The 27,840-nt window shown below is 40.8% G+C and overlaps 1 protein-coding gene across 2 annotated transcripts; it reads left to right on the forward strand.

Annotated features, from left to right (window-relative positions):
* Positions 1 to 1,401: 1,401 nt before the first annotated feature.
* Positions 1,402 to 27,840, forward strand: ophn1 (oligophrenin 1). Of its 2 annotated transcripts, XM_030746487.1 has the most exons (24): positions 1,402 to 2,106; positions 3,218 to 3,313; positions 3,792 to 3,853; positions 4,547 to 4,618; positions 7,254 to 7,355; positions 7,458 to 7,568; positions 7,671 to 7,775; positions 7,865 to 7,991; positions 8,089 to 8,189; positions 8,302 to 8,393; positions 10,582 to 10,660; positions 15,187 to 15,220; positions 15,389 to 15,451; positions 16,008 to 16,082; positions 18,102 to 18,186; positions 18,567 to 18,625; positions 19,429 to 19,534; positions 19,663 to 19,822; positions 20,506 to 20,653; positions 21,401 to 21,619; positions 22,700 to 22,847; positions 23,690 to 23,740; positions 25,771 to 25,816; positions 27,304 to 27,840. In XM_030746487.1, the coding sequence occupies exons 1-24, from the start codon at positions 1,953 to 1,955 to the stop codon at positions 27,313 to 27,315; spliced, it is 2,307 nt and encodes a 768-aa protein (XP_030602347.1). In that variant the 5' UTR covers positions 1,402 to 1,952; the 3' UTR covers positions 27,316 to 27,840. The 2 variants fall into 2 exon arrangements, with proteins under 2 accessions (XP_030602347.1, XP_030602348.1); XM_030746488.1 differs by lacking the exon at positions 25,771 to 25,816 and having other exon boundaries at positions 1,953 to 2,106.

The following is a 27,840-nucleotide window of genomic DNA, read 5'->3' on the forward strand; positions in this document are numbered from 1 at the left end:
AAATAATTCTGTTTCACTGTATTGTTGATTTAAGTGTTGCCTGCAGGAGCGGCTTCTCATTTCCATACAGTTGCAGGGAGATTTAATCACCTCTGCTTTTTTTGCAACCTCTGGAAACACCGTAAACACAGGCTGAGGCTGTGTTGAACTGTACATCGAGCATTGTCTGAAAAACTGATCAAGTCCCAAGCTGCAGATGCTAAATTTTGTGTACTTGTAATGCAACTGGTGGATTTAAATAAAGCAAGCAAACTGTGCATGTGTACGTTTCCAAGCTTCTCTCCTGCTTCAGTTATATCGGGAGGATGACATCTACAGGTCTTTAACAGTTACTGCAACATTTCAGTTAGGCCAAAGATCAGAGGTGGAAATGTACAATTTCAACATGTGAGCGATGATGGAGGATTATTTACTTAAGTAAATGAGAGGTAACACAACACTGTAAAAATTAAACAAGCTGGGGAAATGTAGGCAACTTCAAGCATCGAATATAAAAATAATTAATCCAGAAAAATTACAGCTTAAACATTAATCTAAAAAGTAAATACAGCATTGTACTGTGTATAGCTCATTAATCTGCTGATAATTATTATTTGAATAACAGTGAACGAGACGTTTTGTAAGAAATATTTTCAGAATAGTTACCAATTATTTATTTTTAAACGAATCATCCGGTTGTTTCAGTTTACATTCAGGCGGTGTAAAAGTCAAAGTATGCGCAGCTTTTCAGCCCCACAAAATCTCGACTTCTTCTAAACCTGAGGCTGTTAGGTAAAATGTTTACCGTCTGCCTCTGAAATGTACTGAAGTAGAGGAATAAAGCACCAGGGGAAAAAATCCTCCCGTAAAGTACAACTTCCCCAGATTTGTACATATTACATTACGTTCCGCTGCAGATTACGATAGTGCCCTTAAAGCAATTTGTGCGGCAATCCTACTCAAGCCTCTAACAGCTCAGCACAGGCCTCCCAGGAGAAAAACGTGTCTGCAGATGCGATACAAGTGATTACAGTGATTCACAACAATCGCAGGAACATGTGACCAAGAGAATGCTGAGACTGATCCGTCTTTGATATTCATTTGATAGCAGTCCTCAGCGACTCCCCCCACTGTTTTGTTTCTGCCCATTGTTTTATTTAAAGAGCTCACTGGATTGCTGTCGTGCAAGTCAAGTGCTGTGAAACTGCTTGTGCAAGCAATATTCTCGTACTTAACCCTGAATGCATGAACACACCCTATGTGTGTGTCCGTATGTATGCCTGTCTATATTTTCCGACAGCACGTGAAAGCAGCCATCCACAGGAACAACTACTGCAACTGTGCAGCAGGCCCTTTAAGAGCCTCCTGGGTGTGGAAAAGGGGAGTTTTTTTTATGATTCTGTAGCCAGCTGGTTACGCTCCATTACGCTTTGTTATATGCTTTTAGTAAGGATGTGGTATTGAGATATGTTTATAATATCTATTTTAGACGAACATACCGACTAACCCATATTTGGTGGTTGTTAAAAGCGCGGTTTAACTTTAGTGTCTGAAAGCTTGTTTCAAACCTGAGTTTAAGTAAAACAGTGAGGTGTCATTTAAGTGGGAATTATTTTGGAATGGGACGCGCTCAAAGGGATTATCGCCGCTCTTCTAATTACGACACTGTAAAGGAGGAAAAATGGTAAAGAGGACCAGGATACAATTAAATTGAAGCGTAAACAGCGCGCCGGAGGTTTAAAAGAGGGAACTGAGGGTAGACTGTGGCTATCCGCTGTTTGGATCACTTTATCTTTAACCAGCCGCCGCCGCAGGCTCCCCCGGACACTATGGTTTGCGGTCCTCTGAGCGGAGCGTGTGGAGTCGCCTCAACTGAGCAGAAATGAGCGGTGTGAGGCACGGACGAGCGTAGGCAGCGCGTCTTTAAAGCGGACTCAGTGTTTCTATTGTGTGAGAACTAAGCGGTGCACAAGATGGGGCATCCTCCTCTGGAGTTTAGCGAGTGCTATCTGGACAGTCCCGATTTCAGAGAGACTCTCAAGTGCTATGAACTGGAGCTGGAGAGGACGAACAAATTTCTCAAAGAAGTGATTAAAGACGGGAACAGTGTGATCACCGCAATCAAGGGTGAGCATGCTTATCTATATTGTTTCATACTTTTTTTTTTTTTTTTTGCGCTTTGCATGTGAATGTAAAACCTTGATGTCAGAGAATCAGCATCAGTGCCCCCCTCCTGTTTTTTTTTTTTTTCCCGAAGGCCTCCGGGATAAGTGTGTGTTTATGTGGGAGAGGCGCATTCAGGGAGGTGCTAGTGCTCTCCTGGGCGAAGCTCAAAAAAAGCAAGCTTTGAATTGAGAGACAGCCGAGCTGTTGCAGATGTGCGGGATGACCAGCGCCGTTGTTTCCCAAAACAGCTGTCTCCTTTTTGGGAGGGCTTACATCAGTCCATGTGTTGCTTCTCGAGTCTCTCTCTCTGCTCATGTGTAGGTGGGATCGTTCCCACTGATGGTATTAGTCGCAGCCAGGGGACACCACGCAGACGCAGTACTGTAGATGCGTGGATTTGGGTCAGCGTGGCACCCACGAGGGGAACACTATTTGTTTTGTTTGACTCACCAAGCGTCTGCTGTGGAAATCCTGAATTGCAAGCTGTCCACCTCGACAACAGAAACTGTCATTGTAGGTTCTGTAGTAATACTGGAGAGCCGAGAGGGTCCTATAGTGATCCAGATAATAAGAGGTCACGAGTTCTTGCCCCCCCACCCCCACCCCCAAATCTGCTCACCCGAATGCACTTTAATGCTTTTTCGATCTTTACAGCTAAAAGCAAAAGAGGGAGAAAAGAAAAAAGCACAGTTGGCTGATGGAAAGAACATTAACCAATTGTTCCACTGCAAAAAAGAATGATTTAGAATATGAGGCTAGATACAGCTAGCCAAGTTCCCTGGGCTAAATACTCGACAGCAGTGATCTGACAGGCCCTGTTTTGTTTTGATAATAAAAGCCAGGCTTGATGGGGATAATGTATTTCATTGACCACATACTGGCTGCTGCGCCACTGCTGGATCCTGCCAAGGATGTCTTTCATACTTTACGGTTTCCTAACAGGGGAAAAATGAAATGCACACTTCTGACAATCCCGGACTGTTTCTTGGGAGTTGGACTGAATTTAAAAGGAAAGAAATGTATGTTGTCGCTAATTACAGATGATGCTTCATGTTTCTTTTTTCTTTCTCAGGCTACTCTTTGGCAGTGCAGAAGTTTTCCCATACTCTCAGTGTGTTCCAGTTCGACTTCATCGGCGACTCGCTGACGGACGATGAGATTAACATCGGTGAGAGTGATCCAGGCGCGCTGCTAAAGTCACACTTTATTATTTACTGTTAAACTCACGAACATTTCTCAGGTTATGCTTGAGGTTTTAAGCAGTCAGAGTAAATGTGCAGACAGAAACATTAAAAATTATTGCAAAGTTAAAGTATTTCACATTGGAGTTAACAGCGTTTCCCCACTTGACCTCAGTGGAAAGCGGCGCTTTTGGCAGCTGGCTGGTAATTCCTCAGAACTTGAATGTGAGGAATTGGGGAAACAAAATGCTTTGTGTGTTCTACTAAACTCGGCCTCAGAGTTCGATGACAAACATGGATAGAAATAGCTGGAAACCTTAACAGTATAAATCATACAACGAATGTTAGTGTGCTTTGTAAAAGTTGGAGCAAGTATGATCATGGTGCTCTCCAAATGTGCTGTCTGACTCTGTGAGTGTATATTACCACATGCAAACTCTTCCTCTTTGGTGCTTTCCTCCCCAGCTCAGTCATTCCAGGAGTTTGCTGGACTTCTGCAGGAAGTGGAGCATGACAGGATGATGCTGGTGGGTTTATCAGCTTCCTCCATGCTCACTCTGCATGCTGTTGGTGCATTCACTGGATATTAGAAACCACATGAATTTGCTCTGCGCTTAGAGATTAGACAACTTGGAAGGAAACCACTAAACACACTGTGTTGTAAGGAAGCTAACAAACTCATTTTCTTTTATTATTATTATGATGCCAGCTGTATGTGTTGGTTTTGTCACACAGACAGACTTTACAGTTGTGTAAAGGTGTGGCTTCAAGAAGCTGGTAATTATTTTGGTATCACTTCCCCTCCTGACTTTCTTGTTCTCGTTTTTAAGTATTTTGGCCACATGTTGATACAAATTTTGATGCAGTTTTTGTTGCTTGAGCTGCTTTTGGTTCACACACTTTACGCTGCTCCGAGTAGAAGCAGCAGATTCACTGACCTTTCACTTCATCAATCAACTTATAACAAAAAGAGAAGTAGTTGCCGCTGGAGTGGATTTTCCAGATCAAGATCTAATTTCAAAACTGGAGGTCATCTTGTTAATTGTACTTGCAGCATGTGCTGTGAACTGTTATGAAAAATGCTTTTGAAAACTCAAATTTAAGATGAAAGTCTTTACATCGAGTTAGAGAGTGAATCTACAAACACAGTGTGTTTAGCAGTGTGAACTACATGTCGCAAACGTGCATTTGAATTGCTCCCTGTTTTTTTTCCTGTCCAGGTTCAGAATGCATCAGATCTACTCATCAAGCCCTTGGAGAAGTTCAGAAAGGATCAAATAGGAGTAACAAAAGTGAGTTGCTGGGTTGTGTGATTTGCCCCTGCTCTGTGACATCACGCCTCAATCCTGCGAAGCGCTCGATCTGCTTCAGTAGCTTCAGGGTGTGTTTCTCTGACTGGGCAGTCAGGGCATTAAAGAACATATAACCTCCATGTCCTTCCCACATGGACCAAACAGGATGTTACAAAGTACTTCTCCAAGTTTGTTTATCAGATACAAGCTATTTTTAAGCACAGTAATAACAGCCTCTCTTCTTCCTTTAAGACAGAATACTGCATGTGTAAAACAGAGTGTAGTCTGTAGCTGAAAACAGCTCTAAAGGTTAGGACAGTTAGGACTTTATATTGTGACTATTCAAAATGATATTTCAGTATGCTCATTCAGCAGCTGCTTCATGTAAATCTTGCTTCTATATTAAGATTTAGTGAAACACGCAGGTCCTGGGTGACTGAAAATATACAGCACCAGTCAAAAATTTGGACACACCCATTCACATGAATGTTGAGTGTGAGCTGTTTAACATAATAATGTACTGCTTAATAAAATCAGGTATGCAATCAGGTATAAAGGTATACAGACAGATTAACAGTCAAACTTGTGTAAAATGATCTTATTTCTGTACAGTCCTGTGAAAACTAAGCCCATTCTCACTGCTGCCACAGGAATGGAGAGAGTAAGAAGCAGCTGGATGCTGCTGATCAAATGTACTTGATTAATTGATCATCAGGAAGTGTGTCCACCTGTATAAAAGCAGAGATTTTGGAGGTTTGCTTGTCTGCATGTTGGGAGCATGTTAAATGTTAAAGTTTATGACAGCACAATTAGAATAAGTGGAGATGTTTGATCATGATGTGCAGCGCCGCGTTTGCCGAAAATCAAACACAGCATATCAGTGCAAACACCACTGTCTGTTTTTTGTTTGGGCTTGTTTTGCAGCCACAGCACCTGGGCACTTTACAGTTACTGACTCGACTATGAACCTCTTTGTGTATCAAAGTATTCTGGAGTCAAATGTGAGGCCATCAGCTAAACCTTGGCCCAGTTTGTATCGTAAAACAGGACAAAGGATCAAGGTGCTGCAGTGGCTGAGTACACGAACGAATGACTACAAACCTCAATGAACTGAAACAATGTTGTGAAGAAGAGTGGGTCAGAATTCCTCCACTATGATGTGTAACTGAACCTAAACTGAATTCAAAACAAAAAGTCAAAATGAAATAAGAGCTAATAAGAAAATGCAAAACTATACTAACTCAGATTTTAGTTCATCACACTTCCTTTTTTGTTGTCTGGTCCTTTAGTCATGTCTCAAGAACTTATGAGAAACCCGATGCTTTCAGCATTTTTGACCACTTTTAGCTTGCTACCTCAGTGATTGTTGGACAAGTTACATTTTTTGAGCGTCATGATTTTTAACTTTTGTTTATTACTACTGTAATTAACCCATTCTGTTATGTTTATTTTGTTATTTTTACATTGTTTATCATTTTTAGATGGCGGCTTTAATATTTTTATTCTAACTTTTTGGCATCCTCAGCTCACTCAGATTTAAACTATCTGAAATGACAGAGGCCTTTTTTCTTCTCACTTCGTCTGGTCCTGTCTGCAGTTGTCCTCGGTGAGAGGTGGTGAGCTAGGGTGGGTATCCTTGTATCCTCTCACCTTGCTGCCTGTACGTTGGGCTTTTTAACGGTGGGCGAGAAGGTCGCTTCCCTGCACCTTTGAGCCAGAGAACTGGTCCTGACTCTCATTGACAGACAGTTCAGAGTATCCTGCCTTCATGGTATCAGTGGGTGCATGAGGTTTCTCCATCCAGTAACTCCATCATCCTACTGGGAGACAAGCTCATGTGGGCAACAACAGTGAGTCCTGGAGGGGTGTGATTGGAAGGAACAGGCTGCCTGATCTGAACCCGAGTGGTGTTTTCTATTATTGGACTTCTGTGCCAACCACAGTTCGTCCATAACAAACACCATGTTCAAACATGAGGATGTCCATAAATAAATGCACATGGCATTAGAACATCCTAGTTTGCAGGTCGAGCATCAATTTTTGTAATTGTGTCATCAGATCTGCCGAGTCCGGGAACCTCGCCCGTCACTGGGGGTGAGGTCAGTGAGGTAGTCGGATACCTCCTTGGTGGCAGGGCCCCTGGGGTGGATGACGTTCACCCTGAGTTCCTGAAGGCTCTGGATGTTGTAGGGCTGTTTTGGTTGAGATGCCTCTGCAACATCACATGGACACCTGTGTTGGTCCCTGTGGACTGGGAGACTGGGGCGGTGGTTCCCATCTTCAAGAAAGGGACCGGAGGGTCCAGCTATAGTGGAATCACACTCCTCAGCTCCTAACAGATAGCTGATCCCTGCAGATTGAAGATATTTTGGCATCAGCTCTGCACAAATGCAATGAATAAAGCTGAACTGCAGCTCAGCTTGCAGAACGTAAGCACTCTTAATGGCAATGTGTTAACTCCCAAACAAGAAAACACGCAAATCAGTCGAGTGAGTTGGAAAACGTTGGCTCTATTACATAATTTGCCTTTTAGACCTTATTCAAGAACTGTGAATGTAATTGTCAAAAGTGGTGGAGTGTTTCTTGGTCTCAAATAAGAGAAATAATGCCATTATCTTCACAATCTGTCCTGCAGGAAAAGAGAAAGAAGTTTGAGAAAGAGAGTGAAAAATATTACTCCCAATTAGACAAACACTTGAATCTTTCTGCCAAGAAGAAAGAGACTCAGCTTCAAGAGGTCAGTTGAAGTACAAGTACTTTGCATCATTTGTGTAGTGAAATGTAGCGCGGAGAGTTTTTTTTTTTTTTCCTAAATTTGATTTTATTCAATTTCCAACAGGCTGATGAACTCCTAGAAAAAGAGCGTGCAAACTTCTATGAATCATCAGTGGAGTATGTGTACCAGATCCACCAGGTGCAGGACAGGAAGAAGTTCGATGTGGTGGAACCAGTGAGTGCAGTTTTTGACACCAAGAAAATCCTGCTGTCATTCATACATTGTTTGCTTTGACTCTTGTTGTTTAAGCATTTCACTCATGCCCTGGTTGGACAGGTGCTAGCATTTCTTCACAGCATATTAACTCTCAACAACCTGACAGTGGAGATGACTCAGGACTTCATGCCTTATAAGCAGGAACTGCAGCTCAGCTTACAGAATGTAAGCGATGTTACTGGCAATGCCATTAGAGAAATGTAATGTTCTTAAAGTGGCTACATTTTTAAAGTGCTTTCTGGTTTTGCCTGCAGACAAGAAACCACTATGAGAGCACTTGTGAGGAGTTGGGGGAGCTGATGAACAGAATGAAAGAGCCATCCCAGATCTATAAAATGCACAATTTTCCAATGGAGGGTTATTTGTACTGCCAGGAGAAGTGTGAGCGTGCTGTGGCGCATCTATGCAGAAGCTAGTTGCTTTTCTCAGCTTGTTTGAATTCTCTCTTTTAAAAACATCCTGTTTTCTATTCCCCCAGGGGCTCTGGGTGTGACGTGGGTCAAATATTATTGTAAATATCAGAAAGAGGGGAGAGTGCTGGTCATGGTACCTTGTGAACAGAAGCCTACAACTAAACAGGTGGCGATACCTACAGACAAACAAACTCAATTTCCTTAGACTACTTTCTCTCATATCCGTCATCTTTATCATGTTTACTGATTACTTTCCAACTCGCTGTCCTCTCCCAAAGGGACCGATGCAGCTCACACTGAAATCCTGCATCCGCCGGAAGACGGAATCTATCGATAAGCGCTTCTGCTTCGACGTGGAAACCATTGAGAGGTTAGTGCAAACAAATTGAGAAACTATGAGACAAAAGCCTTATGGGATAAACAGATTCACGCGGCGAGGTGAACAGGTGGTTTACAAGGACATGGTGTGAAGGCTAGATGGAGTGTAGCCCAAACAATCCCTAAGCTAAGGGCTGGCAGTGGAGACAGATGGCAAACTTTCAGGGGAGGCTCATATTTATATAAGCAGGCCATTCAGAGCAAAATGCATTTTAATAGCCTCAGAAGCCATGGGCACCTCTGTCACACAACAGGTCTGTTTCTTGAAATCTGTGGAAATATTTGTGTGCTTTTAAAAGGTTTAAAAGCAGCTTGGCTTATGCATTACCCTGAATGTCGAGCAACCAATTTAACTGAACATAATGAGTCGGCTGTTTGAACAACTCAAGGTGGCAGTGCTGTCTAACGTAGAAGCTGATGCTGTGAGTTCAGGCAAGGAAAAGCCTGCACGAATGTGCTTGAAATGCTGGCGGGGTTGTCACCCAGCTCTGACCTTTTGACCTTAGAGGAAGTGAATGAATGGTGAAGACTCTTACAGGTCTCCCATATGCTGCCAGTTTTGCACCTGCTCATTTGTTTGGTACGATGCAGACTGCTGTTTGATTAGCTTTCTTAAGGGTGGATGTGTTTCAGGAGTTAGAGGTCAAAGGTTTGAGCCAATTCCTCTAGTGTGCTCTGGTGTCAGTGGGCAAGTCTGTGTGTGTGTGTGTGTGTGTGTGTGTGTGTGTGTGTGATAGTTAAAATGTTCTGTGCACAGAATAAACTAGTGGTAGGCAATCTGATCAAAATTGTGGCATTTTGTTAAGATTCTGGTTTCACAGTCAAATAAAACGACACAACCAAGACAATAAATCATCTCTTCTTAGGCTCTGTCAGCACAAATCAAATATTTGCCAAAACAGCGTGCCTGTTGCATGTTTGTCTGATGTAATACAGATTTCTGTTGCGTCTGTTTTTTTTTTTAAATTAAAAAGTCAGCATATGGCTCACTTATGTTAATGCTTCTACAGCAGCGTGGATCTTTGAAACAAACTGCATTTGGACTTATTTTTCCAAACTTTCTGCCACAAATTATTCTGTCATCAGAAAAACAGCTGTTTGCCTAAATTACACCCCCCCCCCCGCCTGCAGTCAAAGCACAGACGCAAATGTGCCATGATGTTTAACCTATTCGATGAAGTTAGTTGTAGATCATTAACTGCTGTCTTATATTAATCTTTGCATCATATAATTAGACCCATGAGTAACTACACAGTGCTCCTAGTTTTTAAGTAATTTTGCGCAGTAACAGCCCACGAAAAGCCAGAATGGGTGATTTGTCTGTGCACCTGGGTTAGCAGTGTTTAAAAATTCATATTATGCATGAAATTATAGTCCATTATGAACGCCAGCAGTAAAATAAAATGCAGTGTCATTGGGTAAATGTGGCTCGTAGTTTAAAAGTACTGTGAGTGGTCAGTGAGACTTTATTACCGCTAACCTGAATACCAATTACTGACCTACAAGAGCTTTAAAAGGAATTGGAAAAAATGATAAAATCAGTCTTCTCTGCCAGAAATTAAATGTCAGCTTTATTCATTCAGCTGTGAAAGTATGAAAGAAATTATATTTATTTATAAGTGAATATTATTATTATTATTATTATTTTTTAATATACTGCTGATCCTTTTGTATTGATGCATTTATGTCTTATAAAGGGCATCGGGCATCGTTGCCTCGCACAACCTTGTGTTGAATAACGATCATTAAAATGAATTTAGAATTTTTGGAAGAGGTTTTTGGTTACTTGATTAGCATAACTGGCAGAACAAGCTTTTAAACTCGTTGCACAGTTGTTTTGGTTAACAATTGATTCAGGAGCCTACAAGCTGTAAATTCTGGCAGCAGATTCAGTCGCTTCTGCAGAGGACAGATTGCAGCAGTGGGTTTTCATCATTTCTTTATGCTCGTCTTATTTGTCTCAATTTGTCCCCATCGCAGCCACATGCAATTTAATCAGTTACTTTAAAGATACTTTGTCTCTCCTGCATTGCTAGAAAAATGTGTATGATGTGTAAGAGTGTTTTAAAAGAGAAAAAGTTGTTTGCAGTGGTTGGCTGTTGTGACAGTGCATCCTTTTAACTGAAGGATTAAATTGCAACCTTTTGCCTCTTTAATGTCATTTGTTACTGTTTCCATAGAAACACACCAGTCACTTTCCAGGCTCTTTCGGAGGGAGACAGGAAGTTGTGGATGGAGGCCATGGATGGAAAAGAGCCTGTGAGTTTGTTTCTCGTTTCATTTCAGATTATTCCACTCTCATTCTGTGAAAACTGCTTCACAGCCAAAAAGATCTTCATGCAGAGTAACTGTGTACTGTTTCAACTCTGTGTGTGTGTGTGTGTGTGTGTGTGTGTGTGTGTGTGTGTGTGTGTGTGTGTGTGTGTGAAATTAAATCTACTTAGATGGTATCGAAATCTGTATCACCTGATGTTAATTGCATGTTTGGATTTGGATCACACACACAATAAAAAAAATGTTTTATCTTCATAAAATCAGACAGAAATGATATCAACTGTCATTTTAAATGATTTATGTGGAAAAAAAAAAAACATCAGAGCTTTCATAACAGTTTTTTTCTTTCTTTCAGTCTCACTTGCATGGGTGCTCAAATTTGACATTTGTTAAGCAGTGCAGGGAAAAAGGCATTGGGTAGCTCATTATAACTTTTCTATTACAAATGTGGGAGATATTCTGTGAAGCTTGTCTGGCACATTAACACACACACATATTCGTGTGCGGCTAAATGGTGGCACCTGGTTAGTTAATAGCCTCTTGCTGAATTTGTGCAGATTTTTTTTTTCTTTTTGGTTCTTAAAATCATATCTAAGTGTTAATGGAGCCCTCCCTTTTTAAAAAAACAAAAAAATTGCCAACTCGTTGCTCAACCATCTGCCTTCAGGCGTTCCGAGATGACAAAAGTGCCTTTACTAGCGAAATTTCAAACAGTGTTAATTCCCCTTTATGGTTGCATATGCAATCGTTATTTTGCTTTCGGTATTGCCCTCTCTGCATTTCTCATGTCACATCTCTTGCCTGCATGGTTTAGTGCGTGAGTTGTCGACAAAACAAATGAACAGTTATTGCTAGGGGATGTGAAAATAACAAAGCACACTTTTTAGTGCCTTCTTTCCCCCTTTACTTCTGTATATTATGGAAGTTGCTCAACACAAGAACTTTTCTGCCCAATATGAGCCGGTATTCTGAAGTTCCAGTGCGCTGCAGACTTTTTTTGAATACACGACATCGTCTCAGGTGCAGCACTGCTTTGTTCACTTTATGCGGCCCACACAGTGCAGTGTGCAATCGTTTTGTTTTCACAGACACGCTCACTGGTCACTTGTTCAGCTACTCATTAATTCAGATCTGATTGGGCAATCATATAGCAGCAACTCCATCCATTCAGGCATGAAGACATGGTTGAGATGACCTGCTAAAGTTCAAACCAAGCAACAGAATGGGAACGAAAGATGATTTGAGTGACTGAGCATGGCTGTGTGTTGGTTGAATATTTCAGAAACTGCTGATCTAACTGGGATTGCTGGTGTAATGGTGTGGGGCCGCAGTGCCCCTAGTACCATCTGAGGATCTTTTAAACACCACAGACTACCTGAATATTGTTGCTGACCATGTCTGTCTCTTTATGACAACCATGTACCACTCACCGTGACCATGGACTTAAACATTCCTTCACTTTCATGGGATTTTGCCTTTGTTCTTGCTTTCTTTATGTGAAAGCCTCTTGCTGTGTATAATAAACTAAACTGAATAAACCACAGTGTACCCATCTTCTAATTGCTGCTTCCAGCAGGATAATGTGCTGTGTCACAAAGCTCAGACCATCTCAGACTGGTTTCTTGAACATGATAATGAGTTCTCTGTACTCAAATGGCCTCCACAGTCAGCAGATCTCAACCCAGTAGAGCATCTTTGAGATGTGGTGGAACAGGAGATTCTTATCACAGAAGAAATCTTGGAGTCATTTTTGACCAGGATATGTCCTTCAATGCACATATTAAACAAATATGTAGGACCGCTTTTTTGCATTTGCGCAATATTTCTAAAATTAGAAACATCCTTTCTCAGAGTGATGCTGAAAAGCTAATTCATGCATTTATTACTTCTAGGGTGGACTATTGTAATTCATTATTATCAGGCTGTCCTAAAAGCTCCCTGAAAAGCCTTCAGCTGATCCAAAATGCTGCAGCTAGAGTACTGACAGGGACTAGAAAGAGAGAGCAGATTTCTCCCATATTGGCTTCTCTTCATTGGCTCCCTATTAAATCTAGAATAGAATTTAAAATTCTTCTCCTCACATACAAGGTCTTGAATAATCAGGCACCATCTTATCTCAAAGACCTCATAGTACCATATCACCCCAATAGAGCACTTCGCTCTCAGACTGCTGGCTTACTTGTGGTTCCTAGGATACTTAAGAGTAGAATGGGAGGCAGAGCCTTCAGCTTTCAGGCCCCTCTTCTGTGGAACCAGCTTCCAGCTTGGATTCGGGAGACAGACACCCTCTCTATTTTTAAGATTAGGCTTAAAACTTTCCTTTATGATAAAGCTTATAGTTAGGGCTGGATCAGGTGACCCTGAACCATCCCTTAGTTATGCTGCTATAGGCCTAGTCTGCTGGGGGGTTCACATAATGCACTGTTTCTCATTCACCTTATTTACTTTGTTTATACTCCACTCTGCATTTAATCATTAATTGATATTAATCTTTGGCTCTCTTCCACAGCATGTCTTTTCTCTCCCCTAAGCCCAACCCGTCGCGGCAGATGACTGCCCCTCCCTGAGCCTGGTTCTGCTGGAGGTTTCTTCCTGTTAAAAGGGAGTTTTTCCTTCCCACTGTCGCCAAGTGCTGCTCATAGGGGGTCGTTTTGACTGTTGGGTTTTCTCTGTATTATTGTAGGGTCTTTACCCACAATACAAAGCGCCTTGAGGCGACTGTTTGTTGTGATTTGGCGCTATATAAATAAAATAAAATTGAATTTAATTGAATTGAATGTGCAGTCAACAAATCTGCAGCAACTATTCTCCTCCAAGATTTTATTCCCGGCTTGGGACATGCAGACTGTGTCTGAGTTGATGCTATCATGGTATCAGTATGGAGCTTTTCAGTGTCTTGTTGAATCAAAGGATTAATGCAGTTCTCAAGGTAAAAGGGAGTCCAACCTGGTACTAGAAATATGTACCTAATAAAGTGAGCAGTGAGTGTAGAGCTTTCTGTACCTCCTCTACACTTGTGTCTTACTACATGCTGATGTTCTCGTATTGTCGTGGTAATCTGCTGTGTTCTTCATCATCCTCTTCACACACTTCTTTACTTTGATCAGCTTTCACAGCTGGAACTGTTAGTCAGCTGACTCATTAGTTTATCTTTATAAGTAGAAACTAAACTGTCAGGTTTTTTTTTTTTGTAATCAATAAACCAAAAAAAAAAAAAACATACTCAAGCTTCTTTAAATGTCACAGTTCGCAGGAGCTTTTTGTCATATGTGTTGCTTACCTGAATATTTGGCTGTTTCACACATGACAACTTGATTTCATTTTTGCCTTTTGCCAATTCTGATGATCATTTTTCACAATTTTCTTACAGTGACTTTTGACAAAACGTCTTATGATAAGATGTTTTATCAAATGTTAATGTCAGAAACTAAGTTAATTAAAAGCGGATGGATTAAATTAAAAAAGAGGATTAGTTGCAGCTTCAGCGGGCATGTGGTTAAAATAGTAAAGCAACTGTGAGTTCAAATCTATCACCTCTTGGAGTTACCAAAGAAGATGACATGATCGAGCCCACGTGCCACAATATAATATGACACTTGAAAATCCCTTGAAGCCCTCCTTTTATTTGCTTTTCATGAAATTTTTTTAAAAACTCGATGGGAGCTCCAGCAGAGTGTTATCCATGTTGCTTCAAGTGTTTAATGAACGTGATTAAGATCAGCCCCAGTGGGTTTTTCTCCATGCCACCGCTCCACTGACATTCCTGCAATTCGGGTTGGTAGCTTTTTCCCGTCTTTCTGACAGTTAAACAAAAAGGCTGCAAACATACCTCTGACCCAGCTCTCACTTTGGGAGAGGGAAAAAATGCACTCCTCCAAAGTTTCCTAAGCGCCTGGAGATCTTGTCGAGTTTCTTGCTAGCCAGTGAAATTAAAGCAGTCATCTGAATGTTGAAGGAAAAAGCTTGGATATGAATGAAAACCCAATGCTAGAGAAGGACATTATGTAAGCAGTGAAGCTCAACTTAGAATAAACCTGGGATAAACTCTAGGTGTGACTGAGATATTTCACACCTCAGCTGTCTGTGACAACAAACACTCGCCCTGCATGAGCGTCTGTGAACAAGACTCTACTGTCTCTCTGCTGGTCTCCCTGACCTCCGAGGGCCATCAGAGGGGACGGCAGTGAACTATTTTAGGGGGAGAGTCTGGCAAAAACCCATCACATCCCACAGTCACTCTGCAGTGACAATCCTGGAGCCAAAGTGCTCCAAGATGAAATATCTTTTTTTTTTTTTTTTCTTTGTTTCTGTTTTTATGCACTTTAAATGTACTCAAACCAGAAACAAGTCCTGTTAAAATTCTTATCAACTCCCCTGAAATCCATCACTGTGCCCATCAAGTACTTCCCCCCTCATTTTAAGAGATGTATTCATTAACCCCACTGTGTTGGATTTTTTTCACATGCACCACAATCTTCACTTTTTTTTTTTAACATCTTTTTTTATTTCAGATTTATCATTCACCAATTCACAAGCAAGCTGAAAGTAAGTCACTCATCAGTATCCTCAGTGTCTGAAGCTGTGATATTTTTTTATGTATTAAGTCCTGCTTTACATCTCATGCCACTGAACACATCCATTTAGCAGTGATGTGCTGGAAAATTGTGGTTTTCAGTGAAATGTTACATTATTTATTTATTTTTGCTTCTGCAGTGGAACTGAATGAAACCGGATTCAAGTTTGTGCGAAAGTGCATCAACTACATTGAAACAAAAGGTAAACCGTTCTGAAACAGTCCAGCTGTTTCTGCTTTTGTTCGTTTTCCTACTTACCCTTAGGGGGGCGTAGTTGAGTCATATGTAACACATTGATGGTACGCGTGCAGGCTGCTCTCAGAGAGAAATGTCCTCCTTTACAGTGTGAAAAAGACTGTATTCCAGACGACTCGTTTGATAAAGGTTTTTAATCATCACATTGCTCTCCCTTACTTATTATGTGAGGGCCTATTAAATTCAGACTCTTTTTTTTTTGCCTCATCTTCGCATCTTCCCTTCATGCTCATTGAGTGTTAAAACTCACACCCTACTGATTAAAACCTGCAGTCACAATATGTTTCTCCAGTATCCTGATTCATCTAACTGGAATGAAGCTTAGCACTGTTTTAAACTAAGTACAGTAATGAAAGAGAGATTGTCTGTATCTTTAATTCACACTGGCTCTAAGGGAAGCATGTGGGCATTTTCCACTGTTTTGTATTTGTCCAGATGACACTGCTTTTTTTGTTAACCCCCCCCCCCCCCCCCCCCCCCTCCTCCCCCGGTCTTCTCTTTAGGAGTTGCACAAGAGGGAGTGTACAGAACGGTTGGCAGTAACATCCAAGTGCAGAAGCTCCTAAATACCTTCTTTGGTAAGCCCGTGAACATTTGCTACATTGGTCCTTTCACATTGTTTCACTCTGTCAGACTCATTAACACAAGCTGCACAGCAAAACCGGCTCTGCAAGCTTAGATGTAGGCATGACAGGAAAACATCAGCTGGTTGCTGACTCACTGTCCTCCTTTTCTGGAAGGTTTGGCCTTAAAGTGACTATAAGCAATATTTTTATAATGGCAAACAGACTGTGGACAAAAGATGGACATAGCCACGGAAACCTGTAGCTGAGCGCTTTTTACCATGTTCGTTTTATTTATAACAGCATCACATATGGAGTGGAACTGACTGAACCCTAGAGACACTTAAATAGACTGTTATTTACAAAATGAATTTCAGGTTTTAATCAGTAAGACTTGAAACCATAAACTCATAAAGAAAATTTTCTGAAGTCACAGAGGAAGGGAACTACTACGATGTGTTTATGGAACCATATACTGTATATAAAAGATGGATGTAGCTTCCGGGTCTGAAAAGTTAAACCAATACTGAAGTACTTTAAACGCTCATGCCTTTTTTTGGCTGGCCGACAGGTGGCGACCTTTGTGGTAACAAAAACACTTAAGGTTCTATAGAGCGGGGTATTCAACTCCAGGCCTCGAGGGCCGGTGTCCTGCAGGTTTTAGATGTGTCTCTGCTTCAGCATACCTGAGTCAAATATAGAAGTCATTAGCAGGACTCTGGAGAACTTAACCGTATACTGAAAGGGTAATTCAGCCATTTGATTAAGGTGTGTTGGATCAGGGACACATCTAAAACCTGCAGGACACCGGCCCTTGAGGCCAGGAGTTGAATACCCCTGCTATAGAGGTCTGTGGGAAAACAGGCCATACGGGATATAATGTGAAGTTCATTTTATAAATTATGGTCTTTTTTTTTTTTTTTTTAAGAGGAGGAGGATAAAGGAGGATAAACCAGGATGTGCTCAGTGGCTAATGACTCGCCAATCACGAGTCAGAGGCTTCACCCCTCACTCAATTCGCTCGCTCACTCGATTTCAAAACGGCGAGGTGACGACAACAAAAATGCTCAGTTCAAGGCTTCACAGCAGGACACCGCTAACTACATCCATCTTTTATGACATGTCTTGCAGGTGGCAACCACATCAGTTTAAGACACTTTGGCAAATTTTCTCAGACCCAGAAGCTGCGTCTCTCTTATAGCATCGTGTTTTGCCAAAACAGGGTAGAATGGTTCCGGTTAGATAGGGGTGTGCTGAGAAACAAGTTCAACATATGGGTCGGGTTTCACAGTGGTGGTGTGAACTTCTCTGTTAACGCAGGCTTTCTGCTTCAGGCTCCGTGTGTGCTCACACTGTTTGACTCTTTTCCTGCAGGAAACGGAGCAGTTCATACTTTATCCACTTAAAGCTCACTGCATTCAGGTCGCACGCATTCCCACAGCCTAATGACAGGGATGTGGAAATCACTTTAGTTTTTGGCCAGATCAAAGTGAAATTAACTTTATGGGTTTAGAGCCTGCCGACAGAACCAGGCTCAGGGAGGTGTGGCCATCTGCTGTGACTGATTCATTTTCTGAGTCTATGTTCTTTTAGTTGCAATTCGAGCAGTGTAAAATAGACTTGGCAGCACATTAGCATCAGGCATGAAAACACTGATACATTTTCTGCATTACGAACCAAATGGACCAGGTTAGGTGTCCAGGATATAGTTGCTATAGTAACTAACCAGGTAAAAAAGAGAGCCACCTTCGTGATACTGAAAACTCTGACTTTGAGCTCGCCATACCTTACTAACACTTTAATCTTGCTTTTAGTAAACCCCTCTGCTCCTGCTATTTAGCTGTTGTAGAGCCAGCTTTGCGTGGAGATGTGTCTGTAAACACGACTGTGGAGGAATACTAGTGTTCTTTTTTTTTTTTTTTTTCTCACTGGATGTCCTCACGGTTCTCCTCTCTTATATAATGTGGCTCGCACATGTCACGGCTAGCTGGTGTCTTTAATTAAAGGAGTACCAGTCTTCTTGCTCTTTCACAGATCCTGCAAACCCAGGAGACGTAGATCTCCACGACAGCGACTGGGATGTTAAAACCGTCACAAGTGCTTTGAAGTTTTATCTCAGGTGTGTGTGTGTGTGCACTAAATTATGTCATAGTGTAATAATTACTTCAATGTCCTTTAGATTGGTCCTGGGTCTGACTTTTTTACACTTTTGCAAAATACGTCCTTGTAGGGTTGTAAAAGCCTGAAGGATTTAGACATTTTCCAGCAATCTGCTTGATTGTATAACATTTACAAATGCGGACCTCCAAAGCTGAAACACATTTTTATTACCACAGTAACAAATGTGGACTTGACAGAAGATGCTCTCTTTCTATCTCCCTCTCATTACTTTCTAGTGTAACTGTATATTGAGTAAATGCTGCTTTTTGGCTTTCTTGTGCTTAATGTGGTCAGTTAAATTGCACTTGTATTTACTTGTGTGCCCTTATTTATCCACAGGAGTTTGTCTGAACCTCTAATGACCTACAGTCTGCACAGAGACCTCGTGTGCGCTGCAAGTAAGACATGTTTTGGAAGTGATCCATTGCTAAGATCTTGGAGGTTATGTTCTGATGTGTGCCTCCTCTCTAAAATCTTCTCTTGGATCTAGACTTACCAGTGGATTGCCTTACATATATTAACAATTCTTCTGAAATTGTGAAGGTCTGCAACTTCATCGACTTGAAGGAATGTTTAGCTGTGCCTGGCGATAGGAAGGTTAAAGAGTTACAGTGCTTTTGCTTATTGTGTAGTTTGAGCTGTAATTGTTATTTTTTTTTTTTCCTGTGAATGTTTGTCTACTTTAACATGGTTAATTTATGATCTGCAAAACACCCCCAAAAGAATACAAAAAGGCTTTATATGAGGCATGAAAAAGGAGATTGAAGTGTAAAAGAAGCCTCCAGGCATCAATACTGTGCAGACTGCAGGGTCACTGCCTTGTCAGGCAACACTGTATCACTCTGGACACTAAAGGAAATCCGAGTCTCCTGTTGTTTTTATCTGTCACACAACAATACTGTAAAAACCGAGAGGACCATGAATTTAATAGCATCAGCCTCATTCTGTCAGGATGTTGCATTAAGACAGCCGGTGGCCTCAGTTTCCTGGAAATGCTTTTCATTATAGGAAATGGGGTGGGGGGGGGACTCTTCATGACAGGGCAGAGAGGCTGTGAACTGCTCCATGCTGTTTCAAGAACCTGTCCCCCTTTTTGGTTGTGCTTAACACAGAGCTTTAGTTTTGATTATACTTCCATTGAAATGACATAAAAGAAAATGCAATTCTATAATTATTCTATAACTTCTTGTTTGTGTGACAGAGTCAGATAATCTGGACTGTCGACTAAGTGAAATCCATTCACTTACCTACAAGCTGCCAGAGAAGAATCGGGAAATGCTGGAGATGCTCATCAAGCACTTGGTGAAGTAAGTACGAGCCGGCGCGGACGCCACTTCCGGAGTGCTCCCTCGCTTTTTTTAAAGGAGCTCAGATCATGCATCACTGCCTGTTTTGAGTTACTTTTTATTCAACCCAGCCTGCCATTTGTTGACAGCGTGTGCAGCCACAACGATGAAAACCTGATGACTCCCTCAAACATGGCGGTCATCTTTGGACCCACGCTCATGAGAGCAAAGGAGGAAACGGTGGCGGCCATGCTGGATATCAAGTTCCAAAATATTGTGGTTGAGATTCTGATAGAGCACTGTAAAAAGGTACAACTGAAGTGCAGAGTGCCATATATTCATGTGTGTGTTAAGTTGTTACTGGTGGTGTTTTGCTTAACATAAAGTGTGGAAAAAGACAGGAAGCAGAAAGCGTGGCTCTGTCCAAAGGTAATAAAATCCACCTACCAGCACCTTTTAAAGCCGACTAATCAACATGTTGTCTCTTTTGTTTTCGAGTACAAAAACACAGCTGAGGATTGCTGTCCAAACTCTTTTTTTTTTTTTTCTTTTCTTTTCTTGGCAAGGCTGCTGAAGACTGTGGAGTTTCCTGTACATAACTGCCAGTAAAACAGCAAATTGGTGTGTTTTATAGTTCAGGATTTATATGACTTAACCAAAGAAATCCTTAGGACTGAGCCAGGTGATCTGACTGTCCTGCTGCTTGCTGTACATCTGTGCTTTGCACTGTGACTTTGTGAAGCAGCTTTTGTTTGCCACAGGTTTAGTCCTCAAGCCTGTACTTCGGTATTAGTGCTGTGTTTTTTTTTTTGTTTTTTTTTTTGTTCTTTGTTCTTTTGTTAATGTCATTCTTAAAAAAAGTTCCAATTTCTTTTTCTGCTCTTTATTATGTAAAGATTTGAATTCTTTCAACTAAGACTCTGTGTAGCCGAAAAATTAGCAAGTAAAGTGTTACTGTGATAATTTATTTTCTGTTTCAAATGTGGTTGCAGATCTTCAGTCATATGCCAGAGGACAGCTCGGCCCCACCTGTCCCTCCCCCACGAATTAACCCAAGAAAACGGCAACCGATCACAATCTCCAAGCGACCAGCTCGTGTTTATCAAGCGCTCAGTCACGAGCATTACCAGCACACTGAGAGTAATTATCAGCCTCTCTTGGCCTGATTGCCGCCATCATCCTCATCATTATCCCGTGCTGTCTTTGAACGTACTGTAGATATTTCTTTTTTAAATGTTTGTTTTTAAATATATTTATTTATTTTTAGAAAGGCTTGTACCTCAGCGTACCTGCAGGGTCTTTTCTTGACATTTTCTAAATGGGATTTATTGTAGTGTGTGTGTCAATCAAAGCAATTATTGCATACTTCAAAACTCGGAGTTTGTTTGTCAAATTAAATTCTATTCAATTTTTCTTCCATTATAATTTTCTATCTCTCTCATCCTCAAATGTTGTCAGAAAATTATTTGGTGCTTCTTTTTTTAAATTAATTTCGAGTACAAATAAACGTATCTATAATTTGATCTCATGCTAATCTTTTTTGTCAGTGCCTCAGACTAAATCACTTAATTTTCTGCCTTATTGAACCTCTTGTTAAGTTACTCTGACTCTCCTCATAGACTGCAGCAGAGAAATTTTGGGCACATCCAGCTTGCTGTGTTTCCACTGTATGCATCATGTAGCCATATAACCAAACTCTTTATGGTTAATCCAGAGATTGAGTAAGCAATTTCTGTGCTGTGAAGTGTGGTACCAGTAGTTGCTTTAAGGTTTAACTTGTACCTTACCATGATAGTTTACAGGTTAAAATCATAGATTAAAATATTTCCATTAAACACATTTTTAATTTAAAGTTGCCAAACTGTTATTGTTGTTTCTTTGTAACAGATGGCCAGAGCGACACTTCCACCATGGATGGGGAAACCCCAATCAGCCCCACTCCCATACAACGGACAAAGAGACAGGCATTAATACCCAGACCAGTTTCCAGGCAGTCAGACTCTGATGCTTCTTTATCAGCGAATGGGGTGCCTGGAATCTATGTGAGCAGGGTGTCATCCTTTCAGGGCAAAAAAATACCTTCAAAGGGTGCAGCCATTAAAGAAGGTATGAAGACCTATTTCTTCTTTTTTTTTAATGTAATGGAAAATTCCTTATCTCATACTTGTTCATCTTCAATGAGAAAGGGCCTCTCAGAGGACAAAGGGATACAGCGTAGAAGAGTATGAAAAGCAAATTTGTAGTTTCTTTTGGCCAACATGCAGGTACACGAGTCTGGAAAAATTATACATTATCAGTCAATTCATGTGGCTACTTGTAGTAATCAAAAATCATTCATCTTTCCTATTGACTTACTATTTTATGAATTATGATCTTACTGTTGCATTAAATAGCAGCAATCATCCTGGTTTGTTCTTTTATATAACTTTATGTGTTGCAGCTTGTACAATGGCTCTAACTTTACTTCATAAATTAACTCTGAGGAACTTAATCTAAAAATGGCTTCACTGCTTTTTAGCTCTTTGTGACAAACATGAAACTTGGTTTGAGCTTGTTTACTTCAAAGGTTACAGCAGCGTATAATTAAATAATAAATTAAAGAGTACAGCAGCATCAGTGTTACGCAAGCATTTAGAGCTGATGAAACACGACAGTCACTGTAATGGATGGCTGCAGATGTTAAGCCCTTGTTGATGAGTTAACTGCCCAGAAATGAAGATGAGTGGAGTATCAATTTTAGCTATCAACATATCATCATTAGATGGATTTTCATTTATTGTAATGATGTGTCACCGTGGTGCAATAGTTAGCAATGCCTCCTCACTCCAAGAAGGTTCCTGGTTTGAGCCCTAGATACAGTCCCACTGGTGCAGAACCTGCATGCTCTCTCTCTGCACCCACACGGGCCCTCCCCAGATACCCCGGCCTCTACATATCACATAAACTCAAGATCTCTGTCTGGACAAATGGCCAAGCATGGTCCCTGAAGGTTGTTATCAGTATCAGATATGTCATTATATGCATTTTTTCAGGTGCATGTTATTGACATGTATAGGTAAACCATAAGGCATGTAATTATGCACCCATTATGAAAGTTAAGTTATAAAATCATCCTTTACTATGTGGCTGTATATTCAGTTGAGCATTGTACATGAACATTGAGCACTGTATTTTTTTTTTCTTCAGGAGATTCTGATGGTCTGACCAGAACAAGGTCCACAGAGAAACATTCGATTTGTAGACCCCCTGTTAGGCCTCCTGAGCCACCTTCCAGATGCCCCGCTCCACAAAAGCCCCCAAGTGCAGCAGGCAGTGAAGGCACACCTACATCCTAGTAAGTACTCTTCAGACATCCAAAAGTCTCTGGTACCATTGTTTTTGGTAGGTTCGGAGCAGATATATCTATTAATTCATCTACACGATGTGCAGTTTATATAAAAAAAAAAAAAAAAAAAAAAAGCATAAAATGCAGTTGACATAAATATTCCAATAACTCAGCAGCACACAAGAGACACACTTAACTACTAAAGAAGAGTTGTTATTATGGCACAAGTGCTGATAGATGGGCCACAGTTTGGTATAAACACAGTGAAACCACAGATCCCGCCCGTCAGCACTACAGATACTGATGCTGGTGTACTCATGATGTCTTTTTAACACCATTGGTCTACACAGCTGACTGAGTTAACTTTAGGAGTCTTAATGAAGTTTGTGTTGTGTTGTGGTTATTAAATTAACTAGAATCAGTACTTTTTTTTTTTCATTTTTGGCCACAGCGGCTTTTTGTGACAGTGGAGAGAGACAGGAAATGGGGGAAAGATACAGGGGAAGACACGCGGGCAAATCGGCGCCGGGCCGGGACGCAAACCCGCGCCACCCGCACCGCAACGCGGCGTGTGTATGTGGTCGCCGGCTTCACCACTAAGCCACCCAGGCGCCCCAGAATCAGTACTTTTAATATGTTTTTTTAAACTCTGATAAAAAGCGTAAAAACACTGCCATCTTTCCCTCTGTAGGTGGTAGAAGCAGGATTAAAAGGAGTGATTATCTGACATTCATCATTTGCTCAATTTGCTAACTGACACTGATGATTTCACATCTTAAATGCATCATATTTTCTTTGTACAGTATCAACATGTCTGAGGTTTTTTTTTTTGTTTTGTTTTTTTCTTCTAGTGTTGCATCTAAAACAAAGTTTTTTGAAAATGCCTCCAGGCAAGTTGGCAGGTATGTAAATACTCCACATGAATTCTTTTAACACGACAGTTGATTTTAGGTGCCCCTCCCCCTATAGTAAAGGATGTCTGTCTCCCGAATCCAAGCTGGGAGCTGGTTCCACAGAAGAGGGGCCTGAAAGCTGAAGGCTCTGCCTCCCATTCTACTCTTAAGTATCCTAGGAACCACAAGTAAGCCAGCAGTCTGAGAGCGAAGTGCTCTGTTGGGGTGATATGGTACTATGAGGTCTTTAAGATAAGATGGAGCCTGATTATTCAAGACCTTGTAGGTGGATTTAACAGGGAGCCAATGAAGAGAAGTCAATATGGGAGAAATCGGCTCTCATTTTGAATCAGCTGAAGGCTTTTCAGGGAGCTTTTAGGACAGCCTGATAATAATGAATTACAATAGTCAAGCCTAGAAGTAATAAATGCATGAATTAGCTTTTCAGCATCAGTCTGAGAAAGGATGTTTCTAATTCTAGAAATATTGCGCAAATTCAAAAAAGTGGTCCTACATATTTGTTTCATATGTGCATTGAAGGACATATCCTGGTTAAAAATGACTCCAAGATTCCTCACAGTATTACTGGAGGCCAAAGTAATGCCATCCAGAGTAAGTCTCTGGTTTGACACCATGTTTCTAAGATGGGGCAGAGCACAAGAACTTCAGTTGTATCTGAATTTAGAAGCAGGAAATTAGAGGTCATCCCGGAATTTATGTCTTTAAGACATTCCTGCAGTTTAACTAATTGATGCGTGTCATCTGGCATCATGAATTTTCAAGTCCTTTTTTCCAGTTGAGGCATCTTGCTGATTTTATGTTATTTATTTATTTCCCACCCCCAACTTAGTAAATCTGTCCCTTAGTGTTTTTTAGAGAGAGAGAGAGAGAGACTCACACGTAGCAAAGATGGCAACCCTGTTCTTATGTTTGAGCTCTCCATTTGGCTCATGTAAGGCTGCTCCCTTTGCCTTTGTGATGTGGAGAAAAGCACGTACACGCTTTGATGATTTGCAAGTTAAGGTCCTCGCTGTCCACCCTGCAACTGCAACTGTAGAGGCTATAAATTAACAATGTCCAAATGCCATTTGTGGAAGAAAGTTTATCTCTTTATTGTTCTTTATTCTAATCTCCTCGATAATGATGTTCTGTTCACATAAATATGTCCAAAATCAGCCACAACATCAAAGCCAGGTGAAGGTCTTACAATTGCACCTGTCAGGGTGTGGGATTTGTTAAGCAGCAAGTGAACAGTTTTTGAAGATGTCTTGGGTTTGTCAGGACATCTTTTGGAGTGTTACTGGTACGCAGTGGTTAGTACCTATCAAAAATGGTCCAAGGAAGGACAACCACTGAACGAGCCGGAGGACAGTGGGTACCCAAGGCTTTCTGGTGCTGGCTCTCTGATCCCACAAAAAATACTTTAGCACAAAATGCTGAAAGCACCTGAGCATCACAGCTAGACTGTGGTGCACTGGAAGAAATTGGATAATGTTTTCTATATAAGGTGGATGAGTGGTGCTGGTTGTTTACCTGATTAACTACAGGAAGAGTACAAACCAGTGGAGAAAATGTGACGCTATTGGTCATGTTCTGCTGGGCAGCCTTGGATCCTGATCTGATGCTTTATGGTTTTACACCTTCCAAAAAATTGTTGGAGACAACATACACCCTTCCTTGGCAGTATTACCTGATGGCAGCTATCTCTTTGAGCATGATGAAGGAAGAATAGTTTGAGAAATGTGTCAAGAGTTTAAGGTGTTATTTGGCCTCTGAATTGCCCAGATCTCAACCGGATCTAATATTTCTGGGATGTGCTGGAGCACACAACTTACAAGACTTGGATATCTGCTGTTAATGCCTTTGTTCCTCCTGTTAACACTGCTTTTAAAGCATTAAACTTTCCATTACAGAATATTATTTAAAGGAATTAGATTCACCAATAAGTTGGCAGGTTTGTTGGACTGTAACAGAGCAGCTGACATGGGTTTTAAATCACACATGAGTTTGTAATGTTATTTTTTTCCCTTCTAATGTAGTCCAACGGGTTCATCCCCATCAGTGGTAACGAGTGTAAAAAAAGAGGTAAGATTAAATAGATATTTATCATATGTATCCGCATGCCTTCAGACTTTTCCAGAGTAATAAACTTAAAAAAATGCTTTGTTCTCACTCCCAAGTTATCACATACTGATGCTTGTTCAGGATTTACCTGCATCACACTGGGTATCACCATTTTTGACCTGTTAAATCTCTATGTGGTAAACGGGACCCTCTTGACACAATGACATTACTGTTCTTGAGAAGCTTTCAGATTGAAGATTTTTTTAAAAAGTTTTAATATAAAGAAAATGTTTTAATGTGTTCAGTGTTACGAAGGTATAATAGAATCCAAGACATCATTTTTTTTTCTCGCTATTTGTTATGGGGAAAAAAAGCTTTCCAAACCTGCCTGGCTCTATGTGGAAAAAGTGATTGCCCTCTAACTGGTTGTGCCACCTTGCGATAACTGGCAGTGAGTCTGTCCACATCACTGTGGAGGAGTTTTGTCCCACTCTATGTATGTGGCCAGTCTCTAGCCACATACATAAAACACAATTAGGCAGAACAGCGACGTCAATCTCAGCCACTGCATTCAAGATTGCGGGGCAAGCATGGCGGCTTCTGCAAACCAGGGCACGCTCCTGTGTGTTTGTAATGGATGAATTCTAAGTTTATGACAGTGCAGGAGTACAATCACACACTAATCAATGTACATTTATGAGTACAATATTCTTTTTTTCTATTAAATAACTTCAAAAAATTAGTTACTGTACCTTTTAAAATAACTGAGGCCTGCAGTTCTTTAGATGTTGTTTTGGGTTCCTTTGTGACCTCTTGGATGAGTCGTCAGTGCGCTCTTGAAGTAATTTTGGTAGGCCGGCCACTACAGGGAAAGTTCAACACTGTTCCAAGTTTTCTCTGTTTGTGGATAATGGCTCTCAGTGTGGTTCTCTGGAGTCCCAAAGCCTTAAAAATGGCTTTGCAACCCTTTCGAGACTGATAGATGTCTGTTTCTCAGCTCTTCTTGAGTTGTGGCACGATGTGCTACTTTTTGAGATTCTTTTAGCCTACTTCACTTTGTCAGTTACAGAGTGATTTCTTGATTCAGCAGGTCTGGCAGTAATCAGGCCTGTGTGTGGTTGGTGAAATTGAACTCAGCTTTCGAAAAAATGCGGTTAATCACATTTAATTCATGCTTCAACGGCGGGGGGGAGGAGGCAATTACTTTTTCACATAGAGCCAGGTATGTTTGGATAGCTTTTTCCCCCTTAATGAATTACAAAAGGCAATTTGTATATGATGATGTATTTGCTTTGTGTGACAAATATGCAAAAATGGTGCTCTGTACACCATTTCTTGGTGTGTCATGTGACATTTTTGTAGTGCACTGTATAGTGGATGAAATTTACATTTGAGATTTCAAACAGCAATACCAAATGATTTACTCTATGGTGAGTGTGTGGGCAATTCAAACACATTCTTAGAGACTTTTGCTATTTGAAACAGGTTTTCTGTGTTCCGTTTTCTAGGAATTAAAGTGAAGACGACATGGGTGATATCATATGACCTTTGGGCACGCATCAGGCTGGAGGGAGTCCCCACTAATGAACTTAAATCGATCTAGACTGTGTAAAACGACTGAGGAAGTAGCTACTCAATTGAATTATTTGGTTCTGTTTGATTTTTATTGTGTAAGAATCGTGTTGTGAAGTGAAGCTGTGGCAAACTGACTTTTCAAGGAGCTTGCAAAGTTACTGGCTCTGGGTTTGATTAGCATTCCAAAGTTAGGCTGGAGTAAAAGTAATTTTCCCTCATTTCCCCCATTTTTCTGTTTTTTTTTTTTTTAAAACAAAATCTGAAGATTTAGTCCTTTTACTGTTTTTAATAGTTTCATTTAGTTGTGATTGGCTGTATTTGTAGGCGGTTAACTGCAGTACTGGTTATAACTTGTCTGCATCGCTAACATGAATGTCCCAAAGAAGACTAATTAATTAAAAACTGTGAAATTTACTCTGTTCGTTTTCGTGGACCGTGTATTACAATTGACACAAAAAAAAAAAAAAAAA

The sequence above is a fragment of the Archocentrus centrarchus genome, chromosome 14, assembly GCF_007364275.1.
Source record: "Archocentrus centrarchus isolate MPI-CPG fArcCen1 chromosome 14, fArcCen1, whole genome shotgun sequence".
In the NCBI taxonomy this organism is placed as follows: Eukaryota; Metazoa; Chordata; class Actinopteri; order Cichliformes; family Cichlidae; genus Archocentrus; species Archocentrus centrarchus.